Here is a 16921-nt window from a genome sequence, read left to right on the forward strand (position 1 = left end):
TGGTAAGACTAAAAATTATGAATTACATCAAACAAACAAGTCTAAGATGGTTTCTTAGCATGTTCAGACTAGTCTAGGAGGATTTTTGGGAACTTGTGCTGGTAAGGTTGATAGACCCCAATGTTGCTAACCAACTTAAGTCTAAATGTATATTTAAAAAGTACTTCAATAGCGGGAAAATGTTAAAATTATGTTTAATACGTTGGGAAAACGTACATTTATCTACAGTAAAGTTCCTTCATCACGTTCGGTTAAAGTTACATTTCTTCTTATTTTGACATTAGATATGTGACTTATGCTACAGTTCGTGTTCTTTAATTAAGTTTTGTTTGTTGGTAAACTATACCTGAACATTTTCAAGTGTAGACGATCCTCAACGACGACCTGAAGAGGACTTTGACGGAACTTGTCTTCCGTTTCATTTTTACCCGGACAAAATTAGTTGTAACGCCAAACAAGTTGTCACTTTTAACACGTGCGGATCCATTTCTGTCTATGGTTTGAGCGTTGTATACACATAAAAAAAAAAAATCGAAATCACAATGGTGGGGAAAATTAAACGGATCCGACAGAAGCTCCATCACGGCGCCGTAAAGCTGGAAAATGAGCATGAAAACAGACCCATGCTGGGGAATCTGGAGAAGATAGCGATCCAATCCATTCAACTCACAAAAACAGATTCACGACAACCCAAAAACCAACACATCTGACAGTAGTATTAGCAATAGTTCAAAGGTATGGCTATTTGTTTGTTTTATTCCATTTTCAAAAGCTATTAAATAATTTCACATCGTGTCAGTGCCATACTGTATTCCCAGTTTAATTTCTCCTTAGATGAGCTGTTCTAACTTCTAAATGAGATCGTTATTCAGCTTCATGTGTTTTCCATGTAGGCTTTCAGTTTTCCCACTGGAGTTTTTGCTGGAACTAAAATCTCCTCCGACTCTTTAGTTCAAACACTGAAAGTTGATGAACCATCAAATGTGATCGTAAGCAAACAGTCTGCAGAACAGAAAGGTGAGTGTTTTTTTTTTGTTTTTTTTGGCACACACACACACACACACACACACACACACACACACACACACACACACACACACACACACACACACATATATATATATATATATATATATATATAAATAAATCAAATTTCACATATAAATCTGAGTAGGCAAAGTTTTATGATTTTGGAAAATATAAATATTTTAATAATAATTTTACTTATACTATTATTATTATTATTTTGCACAAATTTGCTTTTAAATATGTATTTCAACTGAATATTAACTTTTTAATAATACATATTTAAAAAAGTTCAAATTAATATATTGTAATGTACTGTATTATAATAAATAATAATATTTTTACATTTAAAATAAGGCAAAAAAAAATAGGCAAAGTTTAATGAATTTGATAAATGTCAATTTAAAAATAATACAAATTTAAAATGAAGAATGTTTATCTTAGTTATAGATTATCACAGAATATCTGTTTTACTTTATTTAATTTTTTTGCTTTAGTTGTGCAAGTATTAAATCAAAATATTACAAGTATTTAATGTTAATACATGTTCAGAAATATATAAATGATTATATTGTAATTAATGGTGTTATAATTCATAATATATTCATATTTTTTACATTTAAATCAGATTTTTTTAAATGATTTTGACATGCTAAATAAAGAAATGTTTATTTCTTTTTATTATAGGTCATAATCATTTAATATTAATTTTACTTTTTCTATTATAATATTTTAACGTTTTTGTTTATAAATAACTATTATAATACTATTAATTGAACTTTTACTAGTATAATATATATATAATATATATTTCAAAATATAATTACAATAATATCTTAAAAAAGAATGTAATTATATTTTAATATTTAAATAATAATTTTTAAATGCATAATTTTTGCCAAAATGCTTGTGTCCACAAGATGGCAGACAGTGGCACATTTTTGGATTTTTGTAAATTCTAATGTCTATTTTGGAAAATCTGTAATATATATTGAAGATTGGATGTTTGAAATCAACGAAAACAAAGACTTGCTTCAAGCTAGAACTGAAAGCAGAGGGTGGTGTAGCTTCGTGGTTAAAGATCCAGGCTGTTCATTGAAAAGTTGTTAGAACTAAGACCCAAGCAGTAAACTTAGGTGCAGTTTAATAAATGCGTATTGTCATTAGATGAAAGCGAGAGTGTTTTGCACCTCACACGTCCCCTAGCTTTGATTCCCTCTCTATAAATGTCAGCTGTGTGTGAGTATTGAGGTTCTGTTCTATTCCTGGCTGTCTGCAGTATAAATAACTCATGCATGAACATCACAGTGCATCAATGCACTGATGTGACGAGAGCGAATCACTGTGTTTCTCTCATATCAAGACAACTAGTAAGAGTGAAAACTGAGGAGCCGTTTGAAATCGCGTACTGTCCCGAGTAGGTACTTCATTTGAATTGAATTTGCGACCATTAAAAAAAGTATGCTCTATATAGCACATGTATGAATGAAATTCAGATGTACTACATCCGTCATGTTGTTACTGTCATGTGACCTTCCAGCATCAGTTGCGTTCAGTTCACTGCCCTTCATAGTAAAGTGTCCATCGAATGTGCACTTCAGAATCTCAGAGGAAGTAGTAGGTCATCCGTGTACTGTTTTTCGAAAACTATGTATTCGGACATACTACTCTGTTGGCGTGATGTTTTTCGCATGCTATATAGGGAAGTATTCGATTTCGAATGATTTCTGCCTCACTGTGGTCTTGGCTGCTGTTCTAGTCTTGATATTTCTGTAGTTTACAGTATGTTTACTGTTTATCTTCAGTATGTGGGTGTTTCTTTAACTACAGGCAGTTTTGGCACTGCAGACTTGCAGATACTTTTCACACCCTTAATACAATTTGGTTTGTTCAGCACTGGGAAAAGCAACACTTCTCAGAAGATATTCAGTATCATTCTGTGGCCGAAATGACGCTTTAAACATTTGCTGTCTTGCTCAGGCTAATTTCATAGCTAGCATTTTGAAATCATGTTTCAATAATATATATATATATATATATATATATATATATATGTTATTTATTTCATTTATTTAATTGTTTTTGACTACTGTATATATATATATATATATATATATATATATATCATTTAAATATACTATATATATATATATATATATATTTGACGTTTTTGTAATCCTTGATTTGTTTCAAATATATATGTGTATATATATATTTTTTTCAAACCAGATTTTTTGATGTTTTACAAATATATATATATAGTACATTTACTTAAAAATAAAAACATTTAAAAAATATATGTATACATATTTATATATTTATACATACATACACATATATTTTAATGTCCTTAATTTTTTTAACTAGATATTCGATATTAGATTTTTTTGTACATTATACACAGTATGTATATATATATATATATAGAGTGCATAAAATTAAAAATATTGATATTTTATTTTAATATGTGTATTTAATGATATTTAGATATAATTTTCTAAGTATGCGTCATATGTAGATGAAGGCTGTATTTCTCTTTGAGAGTCGCGGCTGCACTAGAGAGAGTTTGACAGAGAGGATCGATGTGCCTGTGGCCCTGCTTTGACAGAACCAGAGCTTTCGTCTCTTTAATTGGGGTATCAGTGTCTCGGCTTGACCTCGGAAATTCACCTCCTTCACCTCCAGCTCAGCTCCCCTGACGCCCTGCCACCTCACCTCGCCGCGGGACGGGACGGGGAGGGGAGAAGGGCAAGTGCAGAGGGCCAGGAAAGGGCAGCCGCTTGTTCTGTCCGCTCCTAATTGGCGGTGTCCGTTTCAGCCAGCTCTCTGAACATGATGCTCTCTCTGGGATGGATGTGGTGGGAATGATGGATTTTTCCCCCCTATCCCTCGTTTGAGGCAAACAGACGGATGCAAAGGCGAGATAGTGTTTCCTGCGTCAGGAGTGGTGGAGGGAGATATCGGCAGGACGGAGATCCCTATCGGGCAGATACAGCAGAAAAACACGACTGTTGTTATTTCTGTGGTGGCTGATGGTTGAGTCGACTCGCTGAGGGTTTTTCTAATCTGAGAGCAGTTTAGGGACGCATCTGAATGGTTTAGACTAGGATTTGAGTGTGAAAACTGGTTGTCGATCAGATAGAGCCTGGAAATTGAATGGAAAGAATATGAAGTTTTGCTGTTAATCAATGGCAAAACCATCGTATATGCAGCGAAATTGACGTGATATCATCTGGAGCGTTTCAACAGCATAGCAGTCTCTTCAACCCTGTTAAGTTATTGTAAGAAAAAAATTATGATAAAAAATATTTTCTTTTATTTATGGATAATATAAGTTTATCAGCAACTAAAAAACCAACACATGGTCCTAAACTATCTAGTCACTGATCTTATTTTCAGCTAAATTATCAACTCTGCCAATTTTTTTTTTTTTTAAATAAAAACAAATTAGTGTAAGTTTTAAATTTGGTAGAAAATAATGAAATTACACAAATCAGGGTTTTTGATGATATTTACATGGTCAAAATTATTGTAACAGGGTAGAATACATATATATATTTAACAAAAATTGAACAAAATTACAAGTGTTTTTGATTGTATTTAATTATCCTGTAACAGTGTACGTATAATATGATAATATTTATTGCAAATTACATTTGTTTATTTTATATATTATATTACTTAGATATTTATATATAGCATATTAGATTATATTACTATATATATATATATATATATATATATATATATATATATATATGACATTATACTAAGATATGTAATATGAAAGTATTCATTTGATATATTTGTATTTTTATTTATATATATATATATATATTAGTGCTGTCAAATCAATTAATCGCATCTAACATAAAAGCTTGTGTTTATATAATATACGTGTGTATACATATATGTGTGTGTGTATGCATATATATAAATATATATGTGTGTTTGTGTGTACACACACTCTCATTGATAATATATATAAATATAATTATATATACTCGCACACATATTATATAAACACAATGCGATTAATTGATTTGACAGCACTTATATATGTATAAGTGTATATATATATACATATATATATATATATATATATATATATATATATATATATTAGGGCTGTCAAACGATTAATCGCGATTAATCGCATCCAAAATAAGTTTGTTTTTACATAATATATGTGTACGGTGTATAATTATTTTCTATATATAAATACACACACATGCATGTATATATTTAAGAAATATTTGCATGTATATACTGTGTATATATATTTATATTATATATAATTTATATTATATATAAATATTTTATATATAAATAAAAAAAAATTCTTAAATATATATATGCATGTGTGTGTATTTATATATAGAAAATAATTATACACCGTACACACACACATATATTATGTAAAAACAAACTTTTATTTTGGATGCGATTAATCGCGATTAATCATTTGACAGCCCTAATATATATATATATATATGCAGGCTCTACCTTGTTGCCTCATTGTCTTTTTCTCCAGTGTCGTAAGCGTAAAAGCAAATGTCCCTGTTCTGTTTATCATATCATTGAAGGATGCAGGCCCAGGGCGTTTGTGTCTGGACTTCATGTTGGCCGTTCTGTCAGAGATCATCAGTCTGGATCATGAGGGCTAGTGGGGAAACGTGGGTCGTAGGACATGACGTTTATCTCTCTTATCGAGTCGCCTCTCCAGACTGTTTTCCACAGCCGCGTCGTGCCCATATACAGACAAAAGCGCATAGGCGTCCGTGTGTGTGTATATAAAGCTTTGAGGGGCTGTTAAAAAACAGAGTGAAAAATTGTTTTGAAGTGTACATGACACGTAATCGTTCATGACTAATAAGTAACTCTCGTGTTATTCTCTTGGGTCTCCTGCAGACGGCCAGCATCCAATCTGTAAAGTTTCAGCTTTCCTTCACAGGAAGATGACGGACATTCGAGATGCTGTTTCTCCTGCAAACACACACAACAGGCCTCCTCCGAATGATTGACACGTACAAAATAGCAGACATACATTCACAGAAACGCTACGGATGTGGCTACAGTCTTCCAATTGGATTACAGAAGTTAATTTGCTTTGCATGGCTGGGAAATCAGTGAAGACACTATTTGGCGTAGAAATGTGGAAAGATTCAACAAACTGAATTAAATCATTCAGTTTGGAGATTTTGATAGCTGTTATTGCTTTTTCTATTATTTTTTACTATTTCTGACATTTATCAGGGCTGTGAACAACACAAGTCTTCAAGTCTTCATATTTTTAGTTGGTTGCCAAGGCTCTTGTTTTTGCCTTGGCAACCAACTGAAAATGTTTAAGCTAAGTGCTTGAAGACTTGTGTTGTTCACAGCCCTGATAAATGTCCACAGCAGGGCTCGAAAGGTCAGCGCAGGTCATTCAGGCGGTCAGATCTCTCAGTGATGGACCTGTGCAGAGACGTGAAGGTGTTTTCGATGTCCAGATAACTCATATAAACGCTCTTTTCCTCTGAATGTTGCTCGTAGCAACCAAAAGCTTGTTGAGCTGAGCTTCTCCCTTGGTGATCGAAATCGCAGAGGTCAACTCATTTTCATGCGTTTCTCTCTGGGTTTAATGCATTTGTGTTATTTTTGGACCAAACTGTAGCTTAACTGTTTTTTTTTTACATGTGTTGCTTAACACAGATCATTTCAGAGTGCCGAGTGGAAAAAAAATTGTGGTAATTTATAATAATTAATTATGTTAACAATCAGTTATAATAATACTAAATTAATAACACTGTGATGCATGCATTTTTAAATCACAAATTAATTTTTATTTTATTTTAATATAATTTATATATTTATAATCATTTTCATTTAAGGTTAAGTTTTAGTCATTTTGTTCTTTTGTAATTTCTATTAGTTTTTTAATATCTCTATTTAGCTTTATTTTAGTTTAGTTTTAGTAATTTTAGTACACTTTAGTACTCAATTTTAATCATTTTTAATCACTTATTTTATTTCTATTTAATTATTGCGTCTTTAAGTTTTTCATCTAATATTTAGGCTTTATTTTTATTGATTTCAGCTTTATTTGAATAGTTTTAGTTAACCGTAACAACACCGATCTTAATGTTTTTGGGTGTTTTTATGATTACATATCTATTATGGAATTATTAATTCTGAGAAAGTTACGCATCTGTAATAGTCACCATTCATAAGAGTGTTAATAACAATTGTAATATTATTATTATTAAGCACACAAAAAGTGCATTTTCTGAAACTGAAGAACATAAAGAAAAAGATTTTTTCAATGCACAGTGACAATAGTAGTTATTCCAACAATCTCAGTATATTAAATAATTAGTAACAATAATATTTATGAAGTGCATTTTCTGTAATTGAAGCATGTAAGTCTTGTGTGTCACACATAAAAGGTTTATTTGTGGTTTGACCTCTGTGGACAGTGAATGACCTCTGTCAAATGGGAATTAAGCTGATACACACACAAACCGATATAGATTTCACGTCACACTCAATACAATTGTTAAAAACACACAATATGCTCCTCCTGATAAGACTTCACTATCTGGGAACAGGAAGTTACATGCAGTTAAAACAACAGACATCCTCTGGTAATCTACACACGTTATTTTCCATTCGATATATGCAATCCCACAGCCACGGCACATCATAATATTCACATGTGGACATTTGATTAAAAATAGTGACTTGTAGTGAAAAATAGTGTGTAATTTCAAAAAACAAATTTTATTTTATATGAAGAAACATATTGCTAATGGTGATTTACAGTGTTTATGTGCGTTTGAGATCTAAGCGGTGCAGTTCCTGCATCATTCCTGGTGGGAACTGAACCTGCTACCTTTGTGTTAGCGGCCGTCCGTCTCCTTAACTGATTGGCTCCCACTACGTTATTTTGACTGGTGCACAGAGTTCAATCTCGGCAGACTAAACAAAACCAGAATGAACCAAAACACCTGCATTCACACCAAATATAAAGCCCTCTTCAAAGAAGAACCTCAAAGTCCAGTGCTTTTGTGTGTGTTTTCTTCTTCTGTTTGAACCAGTGTTGTGATTTAACTGAAACTATTTAAATTTGTTTCAAATTAGAAATATTGCCTTGCAAATAACTGAAATAAAATGTTTGTTACATTGAAATAAAAATACATTTAAGCTAAATAGAAATGTAAAAAATATAAAAATTTAACCTAGAATTAAAATTTGTCCTCGTAAAAGTAATGAGTTTTTTTTTAGCCTTTTTGTGCCTTTCTATTATGTTTTATTCAAATTTTTTCTTATTTTTTCCCTTTCTTGTGATTTTTCTCTCTCTTCAGTTCATGTATTTTTATCATTTTATGCCATTTTAATCATTTATCATTTTACAACTTTTTATGGCTTTATATTGTGCCTCTTTTCATTTTATTCCTGTTTTGTCTTTTATTTAATTTATTTAATTACTTTTTATTTAGTTTTATATTTAGGTATTATTTCTTTCTCTTGCTAAATTATAAAAAAAAATTAATTATTGACCAAACCGCATTACATTCTAAAGTAAATATAAAGTGCTTTTTGTTTTGCTTTTTCTTCATCCCCTTTTTGCAAATAAAGTTGTTTTTTAGTTTTTTTAGTTTTGTTTAAATGCTTAAATGCATAGGATCTTCATAGGATAATGAATGATCCATACGGAATTTTTTTTTTTTTCAGGCACAGAGGAAAAGAAACATCAATCGAAGAAAGAAAAAATGAAGGAGCGGAGGGAAAGATGGCTCAACAGTGAGTAAATTTTTTTTTTTTCACCTTCTCTTCTTAGGACCTTTTCCTTTCGCGCAATAATCATCAAAAGTCCAGAGTACACAATCCCGAAATGCTCGAATGAGGATATTTCTGTCATCGTGTACTGATCTGCGATACTCTCGTGGGCCGACGGGAACCTCAGAGATGGATATGGCAGGATCATTAACGCCACACCCCGTTTCTGACGCCTGTAATCGTTCCGGCCGATCAATGCGTCGGGTAACACAAGCTCCGTCCGAGGTGATTATAATTAGGATCTAATGGGGCTCACGGCTCCAGCCGAAACCCAAGCCTCAGACTGCATGTCAGATTTTCAGGAAATTAAAAAGGGGGGAGGATTAAGATGTTGATGGATTCATAAAGCTCGAATGGTGTACAGTAACACTTATATACAGGGATCTTAACGGCGGCAGAGAACGCCCGAAATGGCCACTTATCAGGTGAAGAATGGCATTTCATTTGTGTTTGCAAAACGACGAACAGTTAACTAAGTGCTCCTGTCAAAGATCTGTTATTTCTTCCCTACATGTACTGTGTTGTTTTTGGACTGACGCACCTGGTGTGTACTGCTTTCTGTCTTCAGATGTCGGGTGATAGTAGTTATTTTCTGTCTATGACCTGGACTGGCAGTCGTTCTGGATATAGGCCTTCCAGAATGAATTGACCCTTTAAACTAAGCAACTTTTTTTATCAGAAATGATGTGATGTGACCTACTGTAACATTACTGTGATGTCTGGGATTTCAAACCATCGTTTAAAAACAATGCAGTTATTCGATTCTTTACCGTAATTAAATTACCGTAGTTATTTTGTCTATGTGTTCATTTAAAAAAAAAAAAAAATGCCTTTTCAATTTTCCCCCTCTTTTATTTTTTTTATTATCATTTTAAGAATTTATATTTTCTTTTTATTTTATAACTTGTTTTACACTCTTTATTTATTTTCTGCTTTTTTATATATTTTTTATGAATTTATATGGCAGTTTTATGCTTTTTATTTTATATTTTGTAATGTATGCTTTTTTTTATTTGTATTAATTTATTTTCTGCTTATTTTTTTTATTTGTATTTTTTTTCTATTTCATCTTTTTATTTTACATTTTTTGTTGTTTATTTGTTTATTTTAGGCTTTTATATTTTAAAAATTCCGTTTTATTTTATGAATTTATATTTTATTTAGTTGGTTTTTATTTGATACATTTTTAATACACCTTTTTATTTGTATGTTTTTGTTTGCAATTTCTTTTTCTTTATTTATTTTTATATAAATTTAATATGAATTGTTTATTTATTTATTTTATTTTATTCCATTCCTTTTTTATGCTGTTTGCCAGAGAACAAGATATGGCAAGAAGAGGAGGATCAAACTCGTGTTACCCACATCAGCACAACAGCTCAAAGAGCGTGTCTGAATTTGAATGAATGAGCGCACAAGAATTTGCATCTCCTGCTGTGTGATCAGAAAGCCAGCCTTTTCCCCCCCGGCTTATACGTCTTGGTCTGAAGTTTGTTTGTCTCTTTCCCATCTGTAGAGATCAGTGGCATCAAGCATGCCCGTGAACAGCAGGTGGCTCAAGCGCGGAGGAAGGCCACACCCGTTGTGGGCGACATGAGGCCGCTAGCCGACGCTCTTCCTGAACTCTCCCAGCTCCTCCCTTCTTTCAGAACCACCGCCAGGGCACAGCGGAAAAATAAAGCGTAAGTGCTCACTTTCCTCATTTCTACGCAGAAACATAATTGTGAATGCTGGCAGCATATCCTCTGTGATCGTTTGTGCATATGCATGTATTTGTTGGCATGAGTAAGCGCTCGTTAATGGTCTCTTAACAACACACTGTACAAACAGATTTCATGTAACACCTGTTTCTCTTGCAATGGGATTCAACCCGAATTTGTATTCATTTTCTGCAACCCAGTGAACATTTTTTTTCTCTCTTTCTGCCGCTTGATTTACTCAATATTTATAGTATTATTAAAGTCCCCCTATTATGCTATTTTGCAGGTTCCTAATTTTGTTTTGGAGTTCTCCTACAACAGGTTTACATGAATCCAAGGTCAAAACCACTTGGATTTCTCATAATATACATTGCAGCATCACCTCTTTTCTCACAGGGTCTGAAACAGTTCATTCGAAGATTCAGTCTCTCTAAAACCCTCCTTTCTGAAAAGCTACTCTGCTCTGATTGGTCAGATGACTCAGTCTGCTGTGATTGGTCTACTCTGATCTGATTGGTCAGATGTCCCAGTCTATTGTGATTGGTCTACTCTGCTCTGATTGGTCAGATGACTCAGTCTGCTGTGATTGGTCTACTCTGATCTGATTGGTCAGATGTCCCAGTCTATTGTGATTGGTCTACTCTGCTCTGATTGGTCAGATGTCCCAGTCTGTTGTGATTGGTCTACTCTGCTCTGATTGGTCAGATGACTCAGTCTGTTATTGATCTGAAACCAAACCTCCATTACCATATAAAAAAAAAAAGCATATTAGGGGCACTTACATTTTTTTAGATCCCTTTCCCCAAAAAGGCCTGTAATAAAATGCTAAAGACAAAAACTAAAATTGCATTTTGTTTTACAAATGAATTCTGTATCAACTCAAGATAAATACCCTCTATCAATATTTAAAATTGTTATTTTTACATACAGATAAGTCATGTATATTAATACATTTTGAAAAAAATATTTAATCAGCTAGAAATTGTTGTTGTTGTTTTAAATAAAATGTAAGATTAAAACTAAAACGGTTTCCAGTAATCACAAACAACTGGAAAAGTCATGAAAATACATTGTTCGGGTGTGGGAAACATGTAAATAAACAAATAAAAGAAGGTGATTAAAGTTTTGTGTGGCTTGTAAAACAACAACATGTAACTAAACGTCTTTTGTGATGGCTAGTATTTATAAACAGGTTTGTGTTATGGTTAGTGTTGAAATTTAAACCTTGAACAGCGCTCAAAATGTTTTAGGCATTGATATTTTTTGGCAATCTCCTATAAGCAGATTGTAGTAAAAAAAAAAAACAGTATATTTATATCACACACACAGGCTCTAAATGTGTTATTTAAGAAGTGAAGCATGCCACGGGTCGGCAGCAGTCTTGTTGTTTGTTTAGATTAATCTGAGCGTGCGAAGGGCCGAAGCTTTTTTCACAACTGTGTAATTGTTTTGATCCAAAACACATTTGTCTGTTTTTCTCTGTTTGCGTTGGTACGTTTTTATCTGTTAGTCATTTGATGTATGTTGTGAAGTCTTGCTTTGTCTTACCAACTCAAAATAATAACACTTGTGTGAGGAAAGCCTGTGCTCTGGACAACTTCAAAGCGCATCTTCAAACATGCCTTTAAGCCTCTCTATATAAAACGTTTTAGCAGACAGGCTTTTTTTCCGACTTATTTTTTGTTAGTAAGTTAATGATGCTGAATATAAATGGTTCTGCATGTAACACAAATGTTTGTTCTTGTTTTTTCGTCTCAGTTCGGTTAAGAAGAAACCAGAACCCACAGACTTCAGCCAGATGAAACCAGCCCAGAAACGAAAACTACTGTAAGATAATGGCTTCCCTCTAACTTCCAAACTTTACTAATGCTAATTTCACATCAGTATTTTATTTTATCAATCATATAGAATCATTAAAAAAATTATGAACCCCCCCCGTTTTGCATTATTGTCATGGCAATTAAGCACATTACCTTAATGAAAAAACAATACATTATTACAACCATTATTTATATATTATTTAAATAATGAAAAAATTGTTTAAATGTAAAATATATATTTAAACTACTATTATTTTAAATAATTTAAATGTTTTAATTGTGAATGTATCATACATTTTAATATTTATTTAATATTTAATATTATTTAATATATAAATTATTGATTTATTTATAAATTAAATTAAATTAACAAAAACTTGGGAAAATGGGAAAATCTCACAAAACCAAGAACATGTCCAGGTCACATTTTACCTTTAAAACAAAAAATTAATGAATGAATAAATAAGTCAATAGTAATTAATGAATGAATAAATAAGTCAATAGTAATAAAAAGAATTACGTATTTTGCTTAAAATAACCAATGTCTATTTTAGGGATATTATTACTTTATTTTTTTTAATTAATTCATTATTTTTTGCATTTATTGTGATGAAAATCAAGCAGTTTACCTTAATGAAAACAATAAATGATTAAAAATGGCATATCAATTAATATTTATATATTATTTAAGCAATATATTTTATTTTATTTAATTGTAAAAACATATTTACTTTTATTATTATAAATAATTGTGGTATTTTATGTGTATCGTATTATTATAATAAATTATTTATTTAATTTATATTATATTAAATTAAAGTACTTAAATACAATAACAGAACATATAATTGCCATGTAAATAATGTTACTGAAATGTCTCGGGTTATACAAATCTGCCTAATTTTCTTTATACTATATATATATATATATGTATATGTATGTATGTATATGTGTGTTCTTGTTTTTTTCACATAATTTTTTATTGTGCACAGATTATTTTAACAGTCAAATTTTAATCAAATTGTTTTGTTTTTTTAATTCCAGCGAGACCGAAGCATCTTACTTCAACGAAGCCATGAAAAATCCCGCCTTCAAGGCCAACCCTTTGGCTGCGATCGGTGATCATCTGCGAAAACGACTCAAACAGGAAGACGAACAGAGTTAATCGCAACTCTGGAGCGCCGCCCTGTTGTTAGACTACAAAAACTGTATCTTATTATACACTGGTACATCGAAACAAACTGATACATCAAAACAAACTGATACATTCAAATCGGTTTTGTACTTCATAACAGATTATGAAACGAAGAGGAATGTCAAGATTAGCATAATTTGCATTATCTGGCACTGTAAAAACACTATGGAGGAAACAGTGTATCGCAGCTGTGTAATTTCAAGTGTAAAATGAATTGTGTTAGTGATCCTGTTATCAGATATTATGAGTGTTTTCATGCTGTCTATTCCACATGCTTTTGGCAAGATAAAAATAAATCCAATGGAAAATGACTACGGCGATATTTCTTTATTAGGAGTGTTTCCTAAGACAAGCGTGACTTATAACGATAAAACAGCCATTAAAAATGACTCTACCTGCTGCATTTGATCACTTGCTGGAATATCACAGACTAATTAAAGTGAGATCTCATATATCAAATGCCTCTGCATTTCCATGACAACACATTGCAAAAAGACAGAAAGGGCGGCAGCTCTTTTAGAGATTAAGGAGACATGGGAACCTGAACCCTGACTTCTCTTCATCGCTTCATGGCACTTGGATGTCTGATATTGAGGAGGATCTTTTCTTGGATCTCGTCTAGATCCACTTCACAACCCTGTCGAATGCTGGGTTTCTCATAAACGGGCAACATTATCGAATAACACCAGCATAAGTGAACACGAATCTAATGGTTTATGTTTGCGATGGACTAATGTGATTGTTAGTCCATCCAGAGAGAATCTGAGAAACCTGATGGGAATGTGGGTATAGATATTAGATGTTGTTCACCCACACAAATGTGTTCTTGTTTTGTCCTAAATCCTTTTATTTTTGTCAAGTAAGTTCACATCTATTATAAGCATGTGTTATACATTTTTTCCTCACGTTATGAATTCTATTTTTATTATAAAATCTATTTTTATTATAAAATCTATCTATCTATCTATCTATCTATCTATCTATCTGTCTATCTATCTATCTATCTATCTATCTGTCTGTCTATCTGTCTATCTAGTTACTAATCTAATCTGGTTATGTTTTGTGATGTGACAAAACGCGTATTATATATTTTTTCCTAATTTTAGTTTTTGTTTTATAGGTTTTTTTTTTGTAATTTTTAGTGTGTGTGTGTGTGTGTGTGTGTGTTTTGCAGTATTGCAGAATGTTTTATTTTTGTTTTATTTTCTACATTTGTATTTATTTATTTCATTTTCTAGAGGGGCAGTAATGAGAATTCCAGTCTTAATGGCCCATAAAATAAGCTTCATTTTCATTATGGTTTTAGTGTGAAATCAACACCACATAGACAATCATTGGGCTAATGGCATGTGTGTGGAGTGAGATATTTGGCCTTAAAGTATTTGAGTGTTTCTGAAATAATGAACTGGCAGTTATATAAAGTAATATGCGTCAGTGTATGGAGGCTGCTCGCGTGTCCGTGCTGTGATTCCTCCTCTTCTCCTCTTCATCCTTCAGTAGGTTGGGCTCTTAACCACAAGCGACGCCACCCCAGAATCCCCACTCATGTGACTACAGGCTTCTTATATGCATTTTTACATAATATATAATATATAATAGAGAGAGAGACAGAGAAGTATGCATAAAGTCATTAAAGAAATTGTGCATGCATAAACAGCCAAATAAATGCAGTAAAAACACTGTGTAGGTCTATACATAAAAATTTCATATTGAAATAAATGTTTTACATTTTTTTATTTTATTTATATATAAATAATGCAAAAGAAAACACCCACGGAGAGATTTAAAAGCGGAGAGGGTTCATTGTGTGGGCTTTTGGCAGTTTAACAGACTGTTTTAGTATGTTTCTGTGGCTCAGAAGAACCATAAATAATCAAGCATAATTTGAAGAAAGAATACATATTGTGGGAGGAGACAGCTGTCAAGATACAATATTCTTTTGAGCATGTCGAGCTATCTATCTTTAAATATGACATATCCATCATGGTGTATAGTAATGTAGCCTATATAAAAGCAAAAAATAATACACCTTATACATATATAATCTCATATAATATTAATGTTTTTTTCTGTTGTTTAAGTAGGAGTTCTACATCTCTTAAGTTTCTCCGTATAAATTAAACAATACGACTGTCTCTCTGACCAATCAGCGCGAGAATTTTACCTGTCAAACTCTGATACACCAATCAAACGGCAGTGAGTAAAGAGCCCGCCCACTCTTTGGCCAATCAGGGTTCAGCATCGGCTAGTACTCCGTATCATCACTCTATTCGTATCACAGATGCAAACAGGCATAATTAAATGACTCGCGTTGTGAAATGCAGTGATGCTCCGCGTGCGATAATTCAACGGGTGTCGACAAGAGCTACACGCATGCTTTGTAACATATTGCATTCGGCATTTATCTTTTATTCCTTTTATTTCGTGATGTTCATTGGAAGCTTTTTGTTCATCGGGATTCATCTCTAGGATATCAACCAAACATCGTGCTGTGAGTAATATACACATTTAGGCTATTCATGCACAAAAAAAATAATAAAAAATTAGGCCTATAGAAGCATGCATTTAATTTACATTATTTTGTGTTTTTACCAGTGCTCAAAGATCCCTGTAGTCTTATATAAAGAGATGAATGCAGTGAATGGTCCGTGATCTACAGTTCAGCATCCATGAGCTTCTGATTTGACTTAGATACTGAATTTGGTTGATCTCGTTTTTTTTTTTTTTTACTACTAAACAGATGCACTGACTGAAGAGTTTTTAGACACTAAAGTGAACTGAGCATCTGTCCCAACTGCTTTTGTCACGAAAAGAAATATTGATATATTGTCATGCACATCCTCTTCATATATATATATATATATATATATATATATATATATATATATGTGTGTGTGTGTGTGTGTGTGTGTGTGTGTGTGTGTTAGTGGGGTAGATTACTTACAAATTGTAGTCTGTTACTGTTTCCAAAATCACATGAAAAAAAAATTTGGGGTTAGTAATGTAATCTAGATTACTCGTTTAAGGTAATGTATTCTGACTACTTTTAGATTACTTTTAGATTACTTTTGAGCTAACTCGTTTATCATCTTACCATATTGATATAAAAATCTACAAAGAGAAGGAAAATATATTCCATTCATGAAGTGTATTAAATATTACATTACCTCAGGGTTTCCCAGACTGGGGTTCAAGATGGAACTGCAGTGGGGTTCGTGTGTTTAATGAAAAGCTATTAAGTCATAAAAATGTAAAATTAAAATGTAAATAAAATAAAAAGTACACTTTTTTTTTTTAAACTGCATGTCATGTGACCAATAACTGATATCAGAGAACAGTGAACTTAATTTTATTATTAT

The 16921-nt window shown here is 32.2% G+C and overlaps 2 protein-coding genes across 5 annotated transcripts in view; both read left to right on the forward strand.

Moving 5' to 3' along the window:
• Window positions 1–447: 447 nt before the first annotated feature.
• Window positions 448–14500, forward strand: slx9 (SLX9 ribosome biogenesis factor). The gene is given in 7 exon segments (XM_079891391.1): window positions 448–689; window positions 691–735; window positions 894–1017; window positions 8743–8811; window positions 10364–10529; window positions 12306–12374; window positions 13412–14500. Coding segments are annotated over 7 exon segments (741 nt in total). The 5' UTR covers window positions 448–542; the 3' UTR covers window positions 13533–14500.
• A 1330-nt stretch (window positions 14501–15830) lies between these two features.
• adarb1a (adenosine deaminase RNA specific B1a) overlaps window positions 15831–16921 on the forward strand; it is a 31319-nt gene continuing 30228 nt past the window's right edge. For all 4 annotated transcript variants that reach the window (XR_013823127.1, XR_013823128.1, XM_079890033.1 and 1 more), the window contains exon 1: window positions 15831–16053. The gene's annotated coding sequence lies outside the window, so the exon portion shown is untranslated. The remainder of the gene's footprint in view (window positions 16054–16921) is intronic.

This window comes from Squalius cephalus (assembly GCF_949319135.1).
Source record: "Squalius cephalus genome assembly, chromosome: 13".
NCBI lineage: Eukaryota > Metazoa > Chordata > Actinopteri > Cypriniformes > Leuciscidae > Squalius > Squalius cephalus.